Source organism: Musca domestica, unplaced genomic scaffold (genome assembly GCF_030504385.1).
Source record: "Musca domestica strain aabys unplaced genomic scaffold, Musca_domestica.polishedcontigs.V.1.1 66, whole genome shotgun sequence".
NCBI lineage: Eukaryota > Metazoa > Arthropoda > Insecta > Diptera > Muscidae > Musca > Musca domestica.
The window spans coordinates 2464876-2489033 of NW_026712376.1; the positions used below are offsets into that span (position 1 = coordinate 2464876).

Sequence of the window (24158 nt, forward strand, 5' to 3'; positions counted from 1 at the left end):
AGCAATATTAATTGATATGAGAGGTAAAAATGCCTTCTTCAAATTTGGAGCAAATCGATTCCGAATTGGATATAACTCTCATATATTAGTTCCCTTTGAAACCAAATTTTAACTGTCCTAAAGCCCTGAAACGCATTTAAATAAGGTTCATAGTTGGTATGATCTACTTCACATAAATACCCAGTATATAAACTTTTTTTGTTGCAGGAGCTCTTTTAAAAATGCATAATGGTGTAGGGTATCATATAGTCGGCCTTTTCTTACACCTAAAAGACGACTTAAAATCCATTCGCTGCCTAAAAATATGTAGAAAGAGTATTCTTTTTTGTGTATGGACCATTATTTCCCTTTACGCTTGTAGCAAATATGTCTTTTTAATCAGCTTTTCTACGAAAAGATGAGATGCTTTTTTATGTTTGCCTTGTAACGTATCCTTCGCACTTTGAAACTCCTGTAATTATATACACTTTCCCTTTCATCCTTTATAGTTGTATTCTATTAACAATTCTTCGGAAATGACTTTACAGAAATGTAATGTAGTCTCTTTGGCTCAGAATATTCTTCATGAGTAGTATCTATAAAATGAAAAGAAATTGTGGTTAATATTAATAGTGAATATATTTATAACCACTTAAAAATTAAGAAGATTGAAGATATGAGTAATTTTTTATGGGAAACAAACATTTTTTGGAATCTCTAATTTTACATAGCTCATTCTCGGAACGCTCAAATAAGAATAACATTTACCTGCAAGAATAAGTTTTAAAGGTATACATTAATGTACAAAAATGGGGGACGCTATTTAATTAGAGTAAAATTTTATTTATTTGATTTATCACAGTGATTTTGAAACTATTTTATTTGTTTTTCCAATTTTATGAGTTTGTACCACTGCGTTTCTACTTTGTTTTCTGTATAAAAATTGTTGTTGTGCAGTATTAATAATAATTACAGCAAAATATCCAGCAGCTTGTCTATGTAGATCTAAAAATAGAAGACACATGTATCGGTGTTTTGAAAGTTTACATCGCAAAGTAACCTAAGTAGGTTTATAGTGTCTTCGGCAATATTGCAGAGAAAAATACGAGGAATATCTTGATCGAAAATGTCGAGTCAACAATCGAGTTTTTTATTCATATTTTAAATTTAATTAAAATTCCACAAACTTTTTGCCATAAAATTCGACTATAGTATCTAGATCTAGATCAAAAGTCTAAATCATACTTTATATTTTCCATATGAATAAAACCATACTAAAAATTTGGCCGACATGGCTTGTTGTTTAAACTAATTCTTAAAATAATCTAAAGCTAAAATTTTCGAAGCTCCATAGTAAATGTTGCGAATTTATATATACATTTTTGGGATCGTATAGTCAAGGTTATACAAAAGCCTAATACAATAAAAACCCAAAACTCTTTTGTGGTTTTGATCAACAAACCGAGCACCATCATATCCCCTTGGAATTTTCCACAAATCACACTGGATATTGGACTGTGACACTGTTAGAAAATTTTGCAGCAGATTCGGAAAAAAAAAAATTTCGAAGTAAAAAAAGTTTTTTTGTAAGCCAAAGTTGATGATTTTTTTATACCCTCCACCATTCTATGGAAGGTATATTAGCTTTGTCATTCCGTTTGTAACTCCTCGAAATATTCATAATAGACCTTACAAAGTATGTAAATTCTGAATCGGAATAAAATTCTAGCGATGTACGTCTGTCTATACGTTGTAATCACGCTACCCTCGAACAAATTGAGATAGAAGTCTAAAATTTTGCATACCTGCATGGTTTACTAGTAGGCATATCGGTCCAGGTTTTCTTATAGCCCCCATATAACTGTACCTCCCAATATTCGGTATTTTTATGATTTTAGCGACATTATTTACCGGAACCGTTTCAAAATCAGTATTGGAAGATCTTAATGGGCACTACAACTTATGGCATAAAATTGCATGAATACCCATATGACGGTACCTCCCTATACTCGGTATTTTCATAATTTTTGCGACACAATTCACAGGGATTGTAACAAATTTCATATTTAAACTTCGTAACGGGTACTACAGCTTATAACAAAGAATTTCGTATGCAGGGTCACGTTTTCATATGTACCCTATATAACGGCACCTCCCGATATTCGATATTTTAATGATATTAGCGACATTATTCACTGGAACTGTTTCAAATTTCATGTTTGAAGTTCGTAATGGGTACTACAGTTTATGACACAAAAATTCGTAAGCAGGTGCACGTCTTCGTAGTCCCCATATAACGGTTTCATTTAAGTGGTAGTTTTCGGATTTTTTTTTTTTGCGATTGATAAAAGTTCCATATACTTTAGTAACCGTTGGAAACTTCAAATTTGAAACAATTCCGTTGAATATTGTACCTAAAATCGTAAAAATATAGAATATAGGGTGGTACCGTTATGTGGGTGCTATACGAAGACCTGGAACTGCATAGGCAATTTTCTGTCACAGACTGTAGTACCCATTAGGACGTGAAAATACGAAGTTTGAAATAATTCCAGTGAATAATGACGCTAAAATTATCCAAATGCCGAATATAGGAAGGTGCCATCATATGTATATACTTTGTGGGGTCTAAAAATTATACTTCGAGCTGGTATAAACGTAATGATAAAATAAATATACCCTTCATACTATGGTAGAGGACATAAAAACTATAGACGGTAATCAGAGAGAAAATTTCGTTGAATGAAGTGATTTGTTTTTTATTTTGTAGGAAGAATTAGATAATACACCTTCTTAACCCAATTCGTTCCCAAATATAATTTTAATTTTTGTTCTTGAAAAAATTTACTTTTTATACCCTACAACACTATGTGTTGGGGGTATTATAAGTTTGATTGGGACAAAACTCCTCGAAATATTGGTTTTCCACATAGGAAAGTATATATGGATCTTCCTATTTCGCCGAGCTGAGTCGATCTAGCTATGTATGTCCGTCCGTCCGTCTGTCCATGTTAATTTGTAATCACTTTACAGGTTGCAATTATGGCCCGATCTTCACGAAATTGAAAATGGAGGTGGGGTTATGGTCATAATATTTAGGGGTTGAGATGGACCATAAACTGAAAAATTTCTTGATTTTGCAGTCGCTCTACAGGTCACAATTATACACCAATCGGAATTTTGCATGGATTTAGAGTTTAGGACTGGGCTGAAGCGTACAAATTTGTATGGTCATTGGACCATATTTAACGAGTAAAATAGACTATAACTTTTTTGTAAAAAAAAAAACGAAATTTTCCACTGAACCGCGAATATTTTTTATCCTCCAAAATCACAAATACACGAAAATGTCACTTTTGACCGTTACATTGATGCTCATATACAAAATCTCGCATTTATAGCAAAATATATACAATCAAGAACCGCTGGACCGATTTTAACAATTCTCATCAACTCAGAATGGTCTCTTTCCAGAAAAGGATAACATTTAAGAAAATCACATAAAAATATGCCAATAAAAAAGTGAATATTTTTTGTTACTTTTTTTTCAATTTTTGTCATATTTTTTTATCGCATGCGATTTTTTCAATTTAACTTACAATTTTGAATTGTACATTTTTAAAGTTTTTCTACACCCCCCAATACTATGTGTTGAAGGTATTATATTCAGATCCCAATTATCGTCCAATCCTCACGCAATTTTCATGAGGTAGCGTTAGGGTCAGAATTAAAGACTACTGTTATGGAGATTTAAATTCAGGGGTTCAAATGGCGGAGGAGGGACCATTTTTAGTTTTTTTTTTTTTAATTACTGACAGATGACTCTTATTACCTACGATACACAAAAAATGTACCCTTTCATACATATTTATACCCTACACCACAAGGTGTTCAGGGTATTATGTCTTTGTGCATTTGTTTGTAACAGGCAGAAGGAAACGAGATAGACCCATAGTTCCTTTTGATGATCTGCATAGAATCACATTCTGAGTCGATCTATGCATGTCCGTCCGTCCGTCCGTCTGTCCGTCCGTCTGTCCATGTATTTTTGTAAACAAAGTACAGGTCGCATTTATTGCCCGATCCAGATGAAATTTTGCACAGATCATTTGCTTGACCCAAGGACGAACCCTATTGAAATTGGAGATAATCAGTCAAAATTTAGATATAGCTCCCATATATATATTCGTCCGATTTACTTTTTATTGTGCACCAAACGTGTAATATCAATCCGAATTCTATGGAATTTTGCATATACACCCAAATTAGGCCTGGAAATAAGTATGCCATCTTTGATCGAAATCGGTTCAGATATAGCTATAGCTCCCATATATATTGTTCATCCGATTTGTTATTTTTGTCCTCCGCAACCGTAATATGCACTCTGCAACAACAATATTTGGGTAAATATATCAAATACAGCTCAGAAATACATTTGCAAAATTTTATCGAGATCGGATCAGATTTGGATATAGCTCCCATATATAACTTCGTCCGATTTACCTTTTATTGTGCACCAAACGTCTAATATTTGTCTAAATGGGATGGAATTTGGCACTTACGACAGAATTGAGTGTAGAAGCTAGTATGCCAAATTTGATCGAAATCGGTTCAGATATAGCTATAGCTCCCATATATATTGTTCATCCGATTTGTTATTTTTGTCCTCCAAAGCAGTAATATGCACTCCGTAACAACGATATTCAGGGAAATATATCAAATACAGTTCAGAAATATCTTTGCCAAATTTAATCGAGATCGGTTCCGATTTGGATATAGCTCCCATATATATCTTTTTCTGATTTCAAATTAATTGTGCACCAATTGGACAATACCAGTCCGAATTTAAAAGATACAAATGCTTCGGCATATTTAGTCCTTTGAACTTTAATTTATAATTATAATCATAGCGTGTATGATTGAATTGTCCCATAAAAACTTTTAATTGTTATGCGGAGCTCTACTAAATTAGCAAAGTGGTGTAGGGTATCATGAAGTGGGCCCCGCCCGACTTTAAGACTTTCTTTACTGGTTTTTTTTTAGAAAATGGCGTTTTCGCTTTTCAAAAATCGAACAGAGGATCGAAATGGGTTCATTTTTTTATAAAAATAAATAAATAATATTTATATTCAATACGTTTTCCAATTTCCTGTTTGGTTTGATTTTTAAGGTCTCGATTGTAATATTACTCATTTGGGAATATTTACATATGCCAACCTTTTATTTAAGATGACTTGCGATTTGTATTTTTTACTCAAGCCTCGCTGTTTTCAATTCTTAAAAGTTCTCTCAGTAACATTTATTAACATTTTTTTCATTGCAGCCAATCGTAAAAATTTACCAGGAGAATTAAATATAGAAGAACAAAACGAATACGAACAGGGTAACGAAGCAACAAATGCCCAAAATTACGATGATATCCCCGAAGATTATCCATTAGTTTCAGAACGTGCGGGTCATGGAGATCATTCGGTAATTATGAAAACCACAATACAAATAATGATTGCATAAATAAATCGCGCGATGTTTTTCTTTTTGTTCTTGCAAACAGGATAATTCCACAGATGAAAAACGTGTGCAATTTGGTAAAAAGAAAGCATCAGTTGTTACACCGCCCAGTCTAAGTTATGATGAACAACCCAACGACAATATACACGAACGTAAAAGAAGAAAAAGGTTTGTTTTGGCCTTTTTTGTGTTCTCTTTTTGTTTTCAAGATAAAAATAATACTAATTACCGTTAATTAGCTGATACACGTTTTGTTGTGTTCAAATACAATAATTGCTTAATAATTATTTTGTCGTTTGTTTTTTGTTTTGGTTTTTTTAGTCGAATACAGTATTATAGACAACGGAAATTTTCCCATCAAGACAGCGTGGAAGCCAAAAAAGTCACCGAAGAAAACGGCGATGCCGGTAATCACAAAATATCAGCACCGGAAGACGCGTCACTGGAGGTAAGTCAAGCCAGTGTTTTGTTTTCATATATTTTTGTATTTGTTTGTTTTGATATTTTTTTGGTAGATAGCTTGGTTTTTGGATAATTGTATTTTTATTGTTCCATGTATTTTGTGTAGTTTGAGCTATAGTAAATTAGTAATTTAAACGTAAATAGTGATTAAATGACACGAGGTAACACAAATTTTGGATGAATGTTAAATAAGTATAGGAGAATTTAAAAAAAAAATATTTGTATTGCACTTTTGTGTCTGATGAAGTGTAAGTATCTTGTCTTGAAAGATAGCACACTTCAATCTCAGACCCTTAGTCTTATGACCAAATAAAAAACTTTGGAGGTCATACACAAAAAGTTTTTTCTATAAGATGAACTTAGAATAGATTAGCCATAACACCCATATTTTTGCTTCAAACATGGTTAGAATTCGTCATTATCCTATCATCGCCGTTATCAGACATAATTTGTTTTGTTTTTTTTTTTTTTTTTTAACTTCATATAAGCTCGTCTTAGACAGCCTAGTATATCGAAATCATCTGCTTAGGGCTATTATATAAATCTTCAGTTTATGTGTGCTACTTTATTCACCTGTGCGTTTAGTTATAAGATACCTTGGTTGTATGATACGTTGGTCTTTGTTTGATATTGAAAGGCTTGGAAAGACGCTCTCCTAGTTCAAATACTAACCTTGCGTTAAGGTATCGTAACAATTTCGCAGGAATGCCGAATTCGGGCGGATTATGCATGCAATCGATTAGATTTCATTAGGCTTATGGGTCTTCTTGAAGATTTTGCGAGGATTGCAAATCAGACATTTATATTTGGAGGATTTGCCTGTATAAAACTGCTTTTGTAATTCAAACTTATTTTATTGAACTTTCTGGCGAAAACTTGCTCGTGAGCGGGAGTGTTCGAAGAGTACAAGTTTTATAGGAACCTTACTCCTCAATCTTTTGTTTTATGTGGGAGAGATCCCAAGTCAAAACGCTCGAAGTAGATTAAGAGTTTACCCTAAGAGTAAATCAAGGGAAGAAATTTGTTTTGTTTGTTGATTTCTTGTTGATTTGATGTTGTCGTGAACTGAAGGAGGGGGTGTGGTATGGCCGTGTAAAAAGTCCAAGAAGATCTAATAAAAAAACAGCTAAATTTGGCCGTGAAGAGCTTTTAATAAACTCCACCATTTTGAAGGATCTTGAAAAATTGAAAACAAGTAAAAAGCTGTAAGTTCGGCCGGGCCGAACTTTGATTACCCTCCACCATTTGGAACTAATTTGGCAATTCTCAAAAATAATAAAATCCGTTTAAAATACTGTTAAAATCTTAGAAATACCGAATGTTGCTGTTATATTATTATATTTGAAAGAATTCCGATGAACATTGTCCCTAAAATCATCAAAATATCGAATATCGGCAGGGCTCTACCAAAACGTGGACCTACATTGCCAATTTTCAATACCAAATGTCCTGCAGACATATTATACATTTGAGTACAATTTTATCAATCTACTTCAATTCGTTCGGAAGCTAAAGTGATTTCCACAGACGGATAGACGGACAGACGGACGGACAACGCTAAATCGACATATGCTGATCAATAATGAATAAACTTTGTGGGGTCTAAAATGTATATTTCGAGGTGTTACAAACGGAATGACAATCTTAATATACCCTCCATACTATATGGAGGGTATAACAACCGTAGAAAAATAACGTATGAATGAAGACTTGGACCTGCATACATATTTTTTTGTCAAAGGCTGTAGTACCGATTCCGAACTTCAAATACCAAATTTTAAAACAAGTAAGCAAAGGCTACAGTCGAGCGGGGCCGACCGTTGAATACCCTACAACACTATAATAAACCATACAGTTTATATAGGCGAGATACTCGAAAGAACCCCACAAGATATTGTGACATTTCCAATTTATTGGTATATGTCGCTGGAATGGACATTTTCGTATTAAGTCTACAAAAGTTGGCAAACTATTTCACACATTGAATATTTTTGGATGGCCATCCGAAACTGCTTGGCTTTTGCAATTTGCGGTAACCCCCATTCAAATGTGCGTGGGGATCGGGCGATAATTACGACCTGCTGACAATTTGTCAGTTTTTTGGTCCATTTCAGCCCCTAAATATATAGCGATCATCTCCAAATAGAGTAGGCTTCTATTCTGACCCTCATCTTATCCCCATGCAAAATTTCGTAAGGATCGGACCATAAATGCGATCTGTATATGATATCCTGATATCCTAACTACTTAGTTTTGTTAGCTGTAGAAATATTACTAAATGTTTAATTCAAAATGAAAATATGCAAAAAATATGACAAAATGGAAAAAATATGAGAAAATGTTACAAAATCAATATTTTCATCTTTACAGAGATATTTTTATGCGATTTTTTTAGACGTTTTTTCTTTCCTGCCAAGAGGCCATTCTGAATTAATGAGAACTGTCGAAATCAGTTCAGCCGTTCTCGACATATAAGACATTTTTCAAGCATATCTTCTTTGATAAACATATTAATCGCACATATTTTGCTATATATCCGTTTTGTTGGATGTTAACATCAATGTAAAGGTCAGAAGTAACCTTGTCATGACTTTGTGATTTCGCTGGGATTTAAAAAATTCGCGGTTTAATGAAAATTTTTGAATTTTTTCAACACAAAAGACATGGTCTATTTTACCCGCTAAATATTATCCGATGACCACCCAAATTGGTAGGCTTCTTCCCCGCACTAAACTCTAGCTACATGCGAAATTCCGCGTCGATTGGTCGATAATTGCGACCTGTATAGCTACTGCAAAATCCGACATTTTTTCAGTATTTGGTCCATTTCAACCCCTAAACATTTGGCGATCATCTCCAATAGAAATAGGGTTCTATTCTGACCCTAACCCCACCTTCGTGCAAAATTTCGTAAGGATCGGGCCATAATTGCGATCTGTAGAGTGATTACAAATTAACATGGACAGACGGACAGACGGACGGACGGACATACATAGCTAGATCGACTCAGCTCGGCGAGCTAGGAAGATTCATATATACTTTCCTATATGGGAAATCAATATTTCGAGGTGTTACATAATTTTTGGCCCAATCAAACTTATAATACCCCCAACACATAGTGTTGTAGGGTATAACAATTCCTAATATTATAAAAATACCGAATATAGCAGCACTCCCGCTCGAATTCTAGCAAGTTTAGCTCTTCACTCGAATTCGAAAGAGCATAAAAGTTAACAATTATGTAACACACTTTTTAAACTCATTACTTCATAATGCATGGGGCATGTAGTTGTCATTTTTATGGGCTATCGGTGATAGTCATTGAGGTTTCACTATACCCTCCACCATAGTATCTTTCGGACAAATTGACATAGTAGGCTAACATTTTGGCCACTTGTGTATTTTGCCAGTAGATAGATTAAGTTCGTACATGAATCATGTCGGTCCACGTTTACATATAGCCCCCATATAACGGTACCTACCAATATTCGGCATTTTGGCTTTGATTTTAGCTACATTTTGTTCCGGAATTGTTTCAAATAATCGTAATAGTTTGAATTACAATTGGAATTTTCGAATTTCAGCTGAAATAATGATTCGAATTACAATTAAAATATTTCGAATTGTATCTGAAGAAGGTGTAGTAATGCTCAAGGCAAAGCTTGGATTTGCATGATTTTACTTCGGGATGAACAGTTTTCGCGAGAGCTACTATAAGAATGAGATACAAGGAATCGATCGAGTTTTACTCTACTCGAATTCGAGCGAGCATCTCGGAGCTCTGGCTAAATATGACATACGTGGCTACCAACTTTTTGTACGATAGGATGTCGCCGTTCGCACAATACTGTTAGCAGAGGGTGTATGCTTTCGCGTATGCATTTCACGTCTTGTCTCCAATCCGCTTTATGTATCCATATGACTTCTTAAATCTTATATTCAATACAGCTAACATGCTTTTTTAGATCCTCAGTACACGGTTTGCATTTATTACCACATAACCTTCATCATCTTTGCAAGAAATGTGCCCGTACTATAAAAATTAGTCTAGTGTTTTTCTGTCCCCTACAGTCGTACCATGAATCTAAATTAAGAGAAATAGGGTAATACTTCCAAGGGCCTGCATCCTGTAATTCATGAAGTATCCTCGTAAATAGTTCATTCAGCATAACACAAATTTCTGACGTTATAACATTTCAAAAGTGGGATTTGCTAAGCGAATGTCAACCATAGCACTCACCTACTCATTTTTCTCGGGAGCGAAACTTGCTCGCGGGTAAGACAGCTCGAAGAGAGAAAGAGAGAGTGGAGGGGGCTGGAAGAGAGAGGTGAGGATGATCTTGTACAGAAAAATACACATACAGAAGTGTATAACAAAAACTTAAATAGATCTCGGCCATATTAGATTCTTAACGAGTCTGTTCTAATTCAAAAACATGGAAATATGATCACTCATATTCGAGCGAAATTGAAAAATAGAGTTTACTCAATTTTTTTGCTCCCAGGAGCGCACTCGCTCGAATTTGAGTGTGTTTCGCTCTTTGAACAAATTCGAGAGAGTTTTCAACGCTGAATGTAGAGATCAACAGCCTTTTTTTGATGATGATGATAGATTTTGCTAGTTTAAATAGATCAAATTTATTCTTTAACATAGTTTCGCATAAAGTTCTACTTTTTATATTATTTTTATTTTTTTATTTATGCAGACATATTTTTTATTTACCATATGTATTTATATTAGCCAATGTATTTATTTATGGGTATAAAAAAGCTAACTATATTACCATTTCACTTTTCTTTTTGTATTGCTTAACCTCAAACCTTTTTGCAAACCAAAGGCCCCACAGGTTAAGAGTTCTTTACAGCCCCTTTTATGACTTTGCAAAATAACTAAAAATTCTAATAATTCTTATAGGAGGCGGATCTTAATGAATTAAGATCACATCGTTCGGATGATCCTCGGGCATTGAGAAGGCACAAAATTCATCATTCATCCATTAAATTAAGGGAATTGCCACAAATAAGTGTGGCCGGATTACAGCAGCAAGCTAAAAAGGAATTCGATCACAGTCCACATGAAGTAAGTCTCAAGATGGCCGCTAATTTCGAGCTACGGATTTACATTCTATCATTTTTTTTTTTTTTTTTTTTGGAATTTCTAGATTTTTGTACAGCTTGATGAGCTTATGGGATCCGGTGAGGATCGTGAGTGGAAAGAAACGGCACGTTGGATCAAATACGAAGAAGATGTTCAAGAGGGCTCTGATCGCTGGGGCAAAGCTCATGTGTCTTCACTTTCATTTCATTCATTGCTTAATTTGCGTCGTTGTCTTGAAACAGGTGTTGTGCTTTTGGATTTAAACGAAAAAGACTTGCCAGCTGTTGCATATCGCGTTGTTGAACAAGTAAGTACAATGTGTCTTCATACAAATTTACATACATTCTTATGTATTTGCTAAGTCGATAAAGCAGCAAATGAAGATTTCATGAATTTGTCAAAATTGTATGCGTTCTTTTCTGAATCTGTTAAAAAATGAGCTTTTATAATTCATCCATTGTTGCTATATTATAGTAGATGGCGTTAGCAGTGTGAAACCAGTTAAGAAAGTCTAAAGGTCGGGCGGGCCGACTTTATGATACCCTACACCTCTTTGTATATTTTGAAGAGCTTCATATAACAAATTAAAACCAGTAAGGAAAGGTCAAAAGTCGGACGGGCCGACTATATGATACCCTACACCACAATGCGTATTTACTATAGCTCCCGTAGCCAAAAGGTTTATATTGGGAATTTATGTAAAGTAGATCATGATATGGCTTCGATAAGGAATATTTTAAAAAATATTTATTACAGCTATAGATATGCCGGACCCAGTTTCACCAAATTGTAAAATTCGGTTGAATATGAAAAAATCTATTCAAGTTGGGCTGATATTACAAATATATGGGGAGCAATATCCTTAAAATCGGATGAAAATGTATATCGAAGCTACGAACAATTTCTGAACCGATCTCGATAAAATTTGGCAGAAGTATTTTCGAGCAGTATCTGATGACCGGTATCAAATATCATTTTTGTGGAGTGAATACTATGCATGTGAGGGACTTAAAACTTCAAATCGGATGAAACATATATATGGGAGGTATAGCTATATCTGAACCGATTATCACCAAATTTGAAGCACTTACTTTTAGGCCGAAATCCGTTAGTAGAGTCAAAATTCAGCCCATCTGGGTTGATATTAACCATTATTTGCACAATAAATCTGAAATCGGATAAAAGATATATATGGGAGCTATACCCAAATCTGAACCGATAAAATTTGGCAAAGATATTCCCGAGCTCTATAAGATATCTGGTACCAAATATCATTGTTGTCGAATGCATATTACGAATGTGTGGGACTTAAACACCGGATGAAACCTCTATATTGAAGCTATAGCTATATCTGAACCAATTTTATCCAAAATTGATGTACTTGTTTCTAGACTGAATTCGGTCGGATGTACCAAAATCCAACACTTTTGGACTTATATTGCCCATTTGGTGCACAAATAACCCGAAATCGGTTGAAGATATATATGGGAGCTACATCAAAATCTGACCCGATCTTGATAAAATTTGGCAGAGGTATTTATGGGCTGTAACTGATATCTGGCACCAATTATGAAATATCACGTACTTGCTTCTAGACTCAATTCGGTTGGATGTGCCAAAATGTTGGTCATTTGGTGCAAAATTAACCTGAAATCGGTTGAAGATATATGGGAGCTATATCTAAATCTGATGCGATTATCACCAATTTCAATAGTATTCGTCCATGGGCCAAAAAACTATTGTTTGGAAAATTCCATCTCATTTGGATAATAAATGCGACCTGCATTTTGTTGACAAAAATACGTGGACAGGCGGACGGGCGGACATACGAAAAGAAACTTTCGAAAGTTATTCTATGAAGATCCTCGAAAGTAACTTTGGGTCTATCTCGCTTCCGTCTCCATGTTGTAAACAAATACACGAAGACATAATAACCTGACCACCTTGTGGTGTAGGGTATAAAAATGACATGTCAAAAATTGTAACCTATGGCTGTAATATCTCTATTGCATTTTCGCGATGCCATTGGTCATCGATGTCATAACAGGAGCATTTAAAAACAATATGTTTTTTGTTACATGTTCAGTGTTTTATTTCTTTGCTCAGGCTCAGAAATCCGGAAAATATACTAATTACAAATCAGGTTACCAACCCATTATTGTTTTACAAGAGCATATCCCACGAAATAAGTAGTTTTTTTCTGACCACTAAAAGTGTATAAATAAGTGCTTACTTATTCGACCATTAGTGACCTAAAAAATAACTACCTATATGTGTAAATTGTAAAACTAGAAGGTTCTAAAATGGAGCAAATATTGATCAAATAAACCCAAAAGTTTATAGAATGTAATGTTTACATTAAGATAATCACGTTTATTTCACGTACCTCAAATATACCCTCCGATAATTTATAATACATTTATAACAATTTCTTAACGCAATCTAATAATTCATTACTTTTATTCTCATTTGTAGATGGTTGTTGATGACTTAATCCACACAGATGACAAACCGGCCGTATTGCGTTCTCTACTTTTGCGCCATCGTCATGTCAACGAACACCAAAGTGGTTTTCCTTTTACCAAACGAAAGTACAATAGCTACACAAGTTTACAGGTATGTCTCAATATATCCTTTCACTGCACATACAGATGTAAGGGCTACGTACCTCCGCCACCTCATAATGAATAACAGGACATATTCCTGTGTGTGGGTGTTTGTGTTCGCCCACACCATACAATCCATTCTCATTGCTTATAATTAATAACAATATACATTTGCACTCATCGCCGTATACGTCCGTCTCTTACCGTACTCATTTATTTACATACCAATAACCTATAACATATATGTGTGTAGATATCCGTATGTCAATCATTCACCCATTGTATATAATCGTTGTTCGTAGACATATTTTCAAATGTTTCCTTTTCGCTTCAGTCGTCATAATTTGCCCATTTCCTTACACACACTTCACTCGGACTCCGAACATCAATTACCAGGATTAGACGTTCGTTTCTTTTCTGTTTCTTAAATCACACTCTTGTATTTTAATTTATTTAATTGGCTTTTTAATGGATTGCGTTATCTTGGTATGGGGTTATTATGGAACATTTTAATTACATGTACATCTTTTGTTCTGAAATGCATTTTATTTAAAGTTATAACTCTCTACTTATGGCCATGTGGTGCAAGCCAAAATTGTACAACGCTCTGAATATAATTGTTTTCTTTTCAAGAATCCTTGAACCAAAACAAATACTGTGTAAATGCAGCTTTTGTCGTATATATTACGACAGATAAATCATTTCTAACAAAAGTTCTGTATTTGCTACTATTACATGAGATGGAAATCGAAATTTGAGGTGTGTCTAATAACTTTTCCAGTAAAAATTACCCAGTAGTTTTATAAGAGATTTTTTTTCTCTCCAGTAATAATTTTTCAGCAAGAAAGCAGCTGCAAATTGTTAAGAATTCGAATTAAAATTCCATTTTTTTAATTAAAAACCAGTAAATAAAGTTTTAAAATCGGGCGGGCCTTTTCAATTCGGGCTTGTATTACTCATTTGGTGTACAATTAACATGAAATCGGATAAAGATATATATGGGAGCTATGTCCTCATCTAAACCGATCTCGATAAAATTTAGCAAGGGTATTTCTGAGCTGCATTTGATATATTTTCCCGAATATCTTTACTACGGAGTGCATATTATGGTTGTGCAGGACAAATACAACAAAACGGATGAACAATATATGTATGGAAGCTATATCTGAACCGATTTTCACCAAATTTGACATACTTGTTTCTAGACTCAATTTGGCCGTAAGCGCGTATATTTCGGGGTGTAACAAACGGGGCCTTACGAATAGGTATATCTATACAAAACAATGTTCTGTCTGAATTCCGAATTTTAAACAGTTCCGCTAGAAAACATGCCTTAATTCGTCGTAAAAATTCCCAAGAGATAAAGACAAGCTGGTACCACGGAAGGTCAAATCCATTACATAATCTTGATAGCTAATTTGAAACATTTCCATGGAAAATGTGGCGAAAATGGAAAAGACACCGAATATCGAGAGGTACCCTTCTATTAAGGGTATACAGAAATGTGGCCATATAGAGACCATTTATATATATGGGAGCTATATCCAAACAGCAGAGGTACATCTGGGTTGTATTTGACATATTTCTCCAAATATCGTTATTACAGAGTGCATCTTACGGCTACGGAGGACAAAAATAACAAATCGGATGAACAATATATATGGGAGCTATATCTGAACCGATTTCGATAAAATTTGGCATACTTATTTCCAGGCCTAATTTGGTGGTATGTGTAAAATTCCATACTATTTGGGCTGATATTACACATTTGGTGAACACTAAAGGCAAATCGGACGAAGATATATATGTGGGAGCAATATCTGAATTTTAACCAATTTGCTCCAATTTCAATAGGATTTTTCCTTTTATACCCTTCACGACAGAGAAAAACAAATCTTCACAAGTCAAAAAGCAGTACGTTCGGCTGGGCCGAACTTTGAATACCCTCCATCATTTGGGACGAATTTGGATTTTGTTAAATAAAAGCAAATAAAAAAACAGAATCCGTTAAATATTCTGATAAAATTCTAAAAATGCCGAATATAGGGAGTTACCCTTATTTTGGGGCCTATACGAAGACGTGCATAGGCAGTTATCTGTCACAGGCAGTAGTAGCCCTTGCGAAGTTCAAACACGAAATTGAAAACAATTTCGTTGAATAATATCGCTAAAATCATCAATATACCGATTTTCTGTCATAGGCAGATCCGGTAAATAATGTCCATAAAATCGTCAATATACCGAATATATGGAGGTACCATTATATGGGGCTATACGAAGACCAGGACCTGCATAGACAATTTTTTGTCTAGACGGTTGTACCCATTACGAAATGAAAATACGAAGTTTAAAATAATTCCGGTGAATAATGTCGCTAATATAATTAAAACGCCGAATATTGGGGTGTACCGTTATATCGAGCCATACTTAAACGTGGACCTATATAGCCCATTTGCAATACCAAAAGTCCAGCATTTAAGTAAAATGTTATCAACCTACTTCATTCGTAAGCCAGAGTGACGGACGGTCATCGTTGAATCGACATAAATTTGTATGCTGACCAATGTAGAGTCTAAAATGTATATTTCGGGGTTGTGACCATGCACAGAAAAAAAAGATAGACAGAAACGTAACAACAACGGCATGACAAAACTAGAAGAGTGCTGGACAAAAGTATAATCTGCTCGATTTTCACTCATATTCGAACGGTATCGAAAAATTGAGTTTGCTCGATGTTTTGCTACTCCTAAGAATGCTCCCGGTCGAATTCGAGCCAGTTTTTCGGAGGTCTGAAATTAAGTACCAAATATCTTGGGAGCACCACAAACGCTTATGCCAAATTGCATTCCACAAACGCTTATACCAAAATGTCTTAAATATTGCGACCTCTATCTTGGTTTCAACAAACATGCAGACATTTTTAAATCGACCTTTTATGTTTTTATATAGCCCCACATAACTTTTAGGATTTTAGGTGTTTTGATCACAATTTTGAACCATTGGTTGCAAATTAGCAGTTGGTGTTCTCAGTAGAACTGTCCACATGAGATCATATAACTACTCCTTTAAATAAAAGTTATTTTGATAGTCACTTTTTTCGATGTAATTATTTAACATTTGGTTTTTCATAATGGATACCACTTTCTATGACGGAGAATTACCTATACTGGCGCCCATCTTCTTACATCCCCTATATAGTGGTAACTTCCGATATTCCCTATTTCGATGATATTGGTCACATTTTTCAACGGAATTTGTCAAAATGTTTATGCACCGCCTTCTCTTGCATAAACCTGGCTATACTGGTCCACTACACACGTTCATATTGTGTATTTTAATAATTTTAGCGACATTTTTTGCAGCGGAATTCTCTAAAATTTTGCAAGATCCTTCCAAATGTTTGGGGGGTATTAAAAGTTCGGCCCTGCCGAAATGATCTTCTCTTTTACTTGTTTTAATTAACACTGGCCTCTCCGATTATTATGTAGTCTTTATATTTTCTTGTAAACTTCATGAATAATAACCCCTTTTTTTGGGAGGCAAGTTTATTTGGAGTACTTTCCACTTTTGGCTTGAACTAGTTGTGCATAAATTGTTCATATGAGTATTTATTTGAGTCATTTTAATTTTAATGAAATAAAAATCACAACGTATCACAAATATTCAGGTCGATCGATCTTGTAACGCCGTTTTAATAGTTTAAATTTTTAAGGTTGCAGACGTATTCTACAACAAAATTTCATTTTCAGTTCTCAAAAAAGACAAAATTCACCATTTTCCTAATTTCTTATGCTTTTAAAAAATGGTTTTTAAATACCTTCACGGAAGTTGATGAGTAGGATACATTCCTAAAACCCATTCTATACCCATTTCCATATATATTATAAAACTTTCTTTGTTTTCGTAGTAGTTGCTTTGTGGCAGATCTCTCAGAACCCATACTGCAGGGAAGAGATCACCTCAGATGTGCATATATAAAAAATGTGGACCGGTTAAACTCAAGTTTATTTAATAGCCTAAAACATTTGGGCGCCAAACATATATTTAGTGCTTAGTATTGAATTTAATTAATTTACATACTTATTTTCAAGAATCTCACAACGTTTACACTTGAATTCATTCATGTGCCCCTTTCTTGTCGCTTACCTTTCACACACACACACACGTCACGACTTCATACCTAGGATTATTCTCTCACTTCAGTTCATATTTCGTTTAATATGGTGATCCTTTTCTTTCTTTCTTTTTTAATTAAATCCATTTTTTCACATACCTATGTAATTGTGGTGATAATCTAAATGCAAAAATCAATACAAATAAAATATGAAATTCTTGACGTGTGAAATATTTTAAATATTGTTGTTGATAAACCGCAACAATGAACTTTCCAACAAAACACACCCAACTCATCATCCAGTTGCTTTTATTGGGAAGTGAAAATAATAACCAACAACAATTGCAGTTGCAACAACGAATTCGAATAAATGCATCCAACGCACCGGCACGTCGTTCAATCTGTGAAACACTGAGTGCACCTCCAGCGACAGCAGTCACTATTGAGGCATCCTGCCGTAGACATTCCACACTGTCCTACATGGGTGTAAATGTTTTGAAATAACAACCTAGAAATTAAAAAAAAAAAAACAAAACTAACTAGCAAATGCTTCTTCTTCTCCTGTTTTGCCTGTTTAGTTAATTTATTGTTATAATGTTTTTGTAAATAGTTGTTTTCAATTATTGTTTGATTTTCAAAATTTTTTTAGTTCAATTGTTTCTAATTTTATTTTGAACTTTACACTGAGCACCCAATTTTATTTGGCAATTTGCAGAAGTACATTTCAATTTTTTAAATGACAAATTCGTTGCATATTTTTTCTATCCGACTAAGGTTAATTTACACATGTCCGACTTTCCATAGTTTTATTAAGCAATTTATTCTATATTTTTACTCTCAATATATTAAGTTGCACAGAACTCCAAAGCATAGACAAATGAAAATATAGACAACGAAAAGTTAGTTTTGTCTTTTTATCCAGGTGGCTCTCATCATGTTTTGCATAGTCAACATGCTGATTTACGCGTTCAAGCCACTCGACTTCGAAAACACATTTTATCGTTTTTCAAGAATTTCACTGGAATATTCCCATATTTTTCGATGTCATCACGTACTTTTCACATTTCTTTTATTATGAAATAATTTTCAGCTGACAAATATCCTACAGTTTTTGTTATTTTTAACATTTTTGAATTGAGTGACTTCAAAATTCCCACTCAAACCCCTGAAACGATATGGACGACATCTGCTGATCCGATTTTTTTCGAAGATAAACGGTGAGAGCATTTCGTTGTCTATATTTTCATTTGTCTATGTCCAAAGTGCATCTTTGAATTTTAAAAATTATGGTGGGCGCCTAAAAATATGCTTTCAAAATGTTGAATGTAAATATGACGAAGTCCATAGACAAATGAAAATATAGACAACGAAAAGTTAGTTTTGTCTTTTTATCCAGGTGGCTCTCATCATGTTTTGCATAGTCAACATGCTGATTTACGCGTTCAAGCCACTCGACTTCGAAAACACATTTTATCGTTTTTCAAGAATTTCACTGGAATATTCCCATATTTTTCGATGTCATCACGTACTTTTCACATTTCTTTTATTATGAAATAATTTTCAGCTGACAAATATCCTACAGTTTTTGTTATTTTTAACATTTTTGAATTGAGTGACTTCAAAATTCCCACTCAAACCCCTGAAACGATATGGACGACATCTGCTGATCCGATTTTTTTCGAAGATAAACGGTGAGAGCATTTCGTTGTCTATATTTTCATTTGTCTATGCGAAGTCTCTTTACCATAAACAAATAAAAGCATGGACCAGTATTTCACAAAGTTTGGTATGAGAAAATATTTTGTAGGCCGCGAAATTAGAGACGGAATAGAACTTTCTTTAGCTAAACGCAACCGAAGGTGCAAATACTACATCTGTGTTTTTGAAAGCTCTGCCTCTCTGACATTCCAAAAAGCTCAAGTATCGAATGCACAATATAGCCAGTCTCAATATTAGACCTAACAAAGTATATATATTTTTGATTGGTGTAAACTTCTAAGACGATTTAGGTATATCCGTCCGTCCGTTCGTCTGTCCGCTAGAGTCAAAACAAATTAAGATAGGAATCTGAAATTTTGCAGAGATCAGTCTTTTGTGTGCAGGCAGGTCTAGTTCGAAGATGGGTTATATCGGTCTTCTATATCGTATAGACCCCATATTACGGCCCAAATTCGGAATATTGATTCCACATTTTTCAATGGAATTCTACACTACTTTACCGCCTGTAGGAGAATTGTTTATATAGGTCTACCACTTCGTATACCTCCCATACAACGGTACCTCCCGATATTTGATATTTTGATGATTTTAGCCAAATTTTTCAATGAAATTGCCTAAATTATACACAAGGAGTCCTTTATGTGTACTTTAACGCGTGCAGGAGAATCGCTTATATAGGTCTACTACTTCGTATACGTCCCATATAACGGTACCTCCAGGTATTCGATATTTTAATGATCTTAGTCACATTTTTCAATGGAATTGCATGAAATTCTACACAAGGAGTCCTCCGTGGGTACTTTGCCTCCTGGAAGAGAATTGTCGACATAGGTCCACGTTATCGTATAGCCCCCATATAACAGTACCCCCATATAACAGTACCGCCTTCGTATAGCCCCCTTTATTCACAGAAATTGTTTTGAATTTCGTCTTTGAAGTTCCTGATTGGCACTTCAGTCTATGAAAGAAAACTGCCTATGCAGGTCCAGGTCTTCGTATGGTCCCCATATAACTGTACCTCCCTATATTCGGTATTTTGATGTTTTTGGCGACATTATTAACCGGAATTTCATATTTCAAGTTCCTCATGGGTACTTCAGTCTATTACAGAAAATTGTCTATGCTGGTCCAGGTCTTCGTATAGTCCATAAATATCGGTACCTGCCAATGTTCGGTATATTGATGATTTTAGCGGCATTATGCAGCGGAATGGTTTTAAAATTCGTATATGCACTTCGTGATGGGTACTACAGCCTGTGACAGAAACTGCCTATGCTGGCCCTGTTCTTCGTATAGACCCCAAAATTACGAAAACTTCATATATTCGGTATTTTTAGGAATTTTTAACGAATTCTATTTTTTATTATTATTTTTTTTTAATTTCCAAAGTCGCTCCAAATGGTAGGAGTTATTCAGAGTTCGGCCCGGTCGAACTTACTGCTTTTTAACTTGTTTTATTTTCATTGTCAAATTTATATATTATTGTTCTTCCTTAAATATGGGCATACAGCTGGCAAGAATTTTGCATTTATTTCAGAACATATTTTTGTTCTTTTCACACCTTTAGAGGGTGTAAAGTCAAGTAAGATTATAATCTAAAACAGAAAACTAAAATACATATTCTCTAGAATCTCCAAAATGTGCATAAAACTGTTACTCTTTTTGGGAAAGGGTTTCAAAAGTGTTTCAGCTGTAATTTGAATCCTTTCACCCTCCTCCTTTCCTCCGTAGAAAGGAAGGAAGGTACACCATGGGAAGGAAGGTACAAAAATGGAAGGTACATTGAACTAAAAGTTCTAAAATGCTGTTCTCATAGCTCGTAATGGGTTTTAGCAACTATGGCAAAACCTTGTGTGTTAAGGACCACGTTTACCTATAGCGCCATACAACTGTGTCTCCCGATATTCAGTATTTTAATCATTTTCTTTTAACAAAAGGTCTAAAACTAAAGGAAAACTGCAAGAGGTTCCCTATCGATATGATTCCTATCTTTAAAAGACCCCCAGAAGCCATTATCTGAAGAGAAGCACCAAAAAATCGTCCACCTATAGAAGACCATAAAAATATATTCTATCTCCAAAAGAATCCCCAAAACATTGTCTATGCAAATGTTTTTGGAAAACCCCTATAGAAAGCTTTAGTATCGAAACCAGCCCCAAAACCCACTCTATATAGAGAACACTTTCTTTTCAATTTATTTACCCAATTTTGTTTTTATTGTTATATTTTATTTTTCATTATTAACAAAACACTCTGCTGTATACTTTTGCTTTTATGTTGTTATTGCTGCACGATTCTTCTGTTTGATTTCTAATTTTAACCTGTTGTGTCCTTTTTTCTCTCTCCCTCTCTCCCACTCTTTCCCCTGGATGTACTGGTAATTTACTAATACTATCCATATTTTCTTTTTAAAACTCTTTCTGTGCAGAATCTTTCCGGTGATGATAAGAAAATTAAAATTATGCCCGCCCTAGAAATTGGAGGCAGCAAGAAAAGCAATGATTTGAAAATTGATATGAAGGACGATATGTACTCATCGTCACAGGAAGACCTTAAGAAACTACAAAATGATACCATCCTCAAGAGGATTCCTCAGGGAGCAGAAGCCACAACGGTCTTGGTATGTATTTCAAATGACTTGTAAAGTCCATAGTATTTAGTGAGCGGAATTTTAATTTGATGAATTGTTGTTGTAGGTGGGTGCTGTTGATTTCTTGGAACAACCAACCATTGCCTTCCTGCGTTTGGCAGAAGGTGTTCCAATGCCAAGTCTAACAGAGGTACCCATTCCCGTTCGTTTCATGTTCATTCTGTTGGGACCACCCAATTATGACTTGGATTATCATGAAGTGGGTCGTGCCATTGCCACTCTCATGGCCAACGAATCATTCCACGGCATTGCCTATACAGCCGATGATAGAAAAGATTTACTCTCGGCCATAAATGAATTCTTGGATGATTCGATTGTTTTGCCACCGGGTAATTGGGACCGTCATGACTTGTTGCCATTCGAAGAGCTGAAAGCCAAGAAAGACTGGATTCGTTCGCGTAAGACCAAGGCTCTCCAGAACAAGAAAGAGCAAAAAGAAAAGCAAATCAATAACATCGGCACTGATCTAATAAGTGCTTTGGTCGAGAAGAAACCGGATGATGACGATGATGATGAAAAGAAAAAGCCAAGTCCCTTGGAAAAAACTCATCGCTTGTGGGGTGGTCTACGTAACGATTTAAAGCGTCGCTTGCCCATGTATCGCAGTGATATTCTGGATGGTCTGAACACTGAAACTTTGGCCGCAACGATATTCATGTATTTTGCATGTCTCTCTACGGCCATTACCTTTGGTGGTTTGGCTTCGGACAAGACCCACAATTTGATTGGTATATCGGAGACGCTGTTGAGCGCATCCGTTGTAGGTGTTATATTCCACTCCCTGGCTGGTCAACCTTTGGTAATTATTGGAACAACGGGACCGCTATTGCTGTTCGATGAGGCCCTAAATAACTTTTGTAAGGAAAATGGAATAAGCTTTTTAACCATACGAGCCTATATTGGCATATGGTTGGCAGTTATCTCAATTTTGGTCTCGGCATTCGAGGGAAGCGTTTATGTACGTCTCCTGACTCGTTTCACACAGGAAATATTCTCGGCTCTTATCACGCTGATTTATATTGTGGAGACCATTATGAAACTTGTATCGGTGTATAAGAAACATCCCCTCCTGGCTGATTATAATTTACCACCTCCGACAATGGTCGGTTCTTCCGCCTTGGATAGGGGCAATGAAACCGTCTTGGGTTTGGAAGATTCATCCAGCTTGGAAGGAGCAAATTTGACAACGAATGCCAACACAACAGTGGATTATGGATCTCTTTCTCCCTTGAATATGCCCAATACGGCGTTATTTTGTACCATCCTCACATTGGGCACCTTTACAGTGGCCTACTATCTGAAGCTGTTCCGTAACTCACACTTTTTGGGACGTAATGCCCGTCGTGCCCTGGGTGATTTTGGTGTACCAATTTCCATAACGATATTTGTTATGGTTGACTATTTCATTCCGCAAGTCTACACCGAGAAGTTAAGTGTACCCGAGGGCATTTCACCCAGTGATCCTGTTAATCGCGGTTGGCTGGTTAGTTTGGGTCCCGTTGAAACCTGGTTGCCATTCATGGCTGGCATTCCCGCCCTCTTAGTATACATTCTCATTTTCATGGAATCACACATATCCGAATTGATTGTTGATAAACCAGAAAGAGGATTAAAGAAAGGATCTGGTCTGCATTTTGACATTGTCCTTCTGTGTTGTCTGAATATGCTTTGCGGATTCTTTGGCATGCCATGGCATTGTGCTGCAACTGTGCGTTCGGTGGCTCATGTCTCTGCCCTTACTATCATGTCGAGGTAAGTTGGGAGAAAACCAAATATGTTTCATCTATGTGTTCAAGCAATAAATTGCATTCCATCAATTTGCAGAACCCATGCTCCCGGTGAATCTCCGAGAATTATTGATGTCAAAGAGCAACGGCTATCTGGCTTCTTTGTATCCCTGATGATTGGTTTGTCTGTTACCATGGCACCCTTGTTGCGTCTCATTCCTATGGCTGTGCTGTTTGGTGTGTTCCTTTATATGGGCGTTGCTTCGATGAGTGGTGTCCAGTTCTTTGATAGGTG

At 35.3% G+C, this 24158-nt stretch overlaps 1 protein-coding gene across 6 annotated transcripts in view; it reads left to right on the forward strand.

Moving 5' to 3' along the window:
* LOC131800479 (anion exchange protein 3-like) overlaps positions 1–24158 on the forward strand; it is a 139067-nt gene that overhangs the window by 107745 nt on the left and 7164 nt on the right. For 5 of the 6 annotated variants that reach the window (XM_059129741.1, XM_059129743.1, XM_059129742.1 and 2 more), the window contains 10 exons: positions 5303–5451; positions 5531–5655; positions 5809–5935; positions 10865–11029; positions 11112–11354; positions 13523–13663; positions 18071–18253; positions 21915–22106; positions 22183–23888; positions 23961–24155. In XM_059129741.1, coding sequence (XP_058985724.1) covers positions 5303–5451; positions 5531–5655; positions 5809–5935; positions 10865–11029; positions 11112–11354; positions 13523–13663; positions 18071–18253; positions 21915–22106; positions 22183–23888; positions 23961–24155 — 3226 coding nt within the window. The remainder of the gene's footprint in view (positions 1–5302; positions 5452–5530; positions 5656–5808; positions 5936–10864; positions 11030–11111; positions 11355–13522; positions 13664–18070; positions 18254–21914; positions 22107–22182; positions 23889–23960; positions 24156–24158) is intronic. The other variant, XM_059129746.1, reaches the window with a different exon arrangement.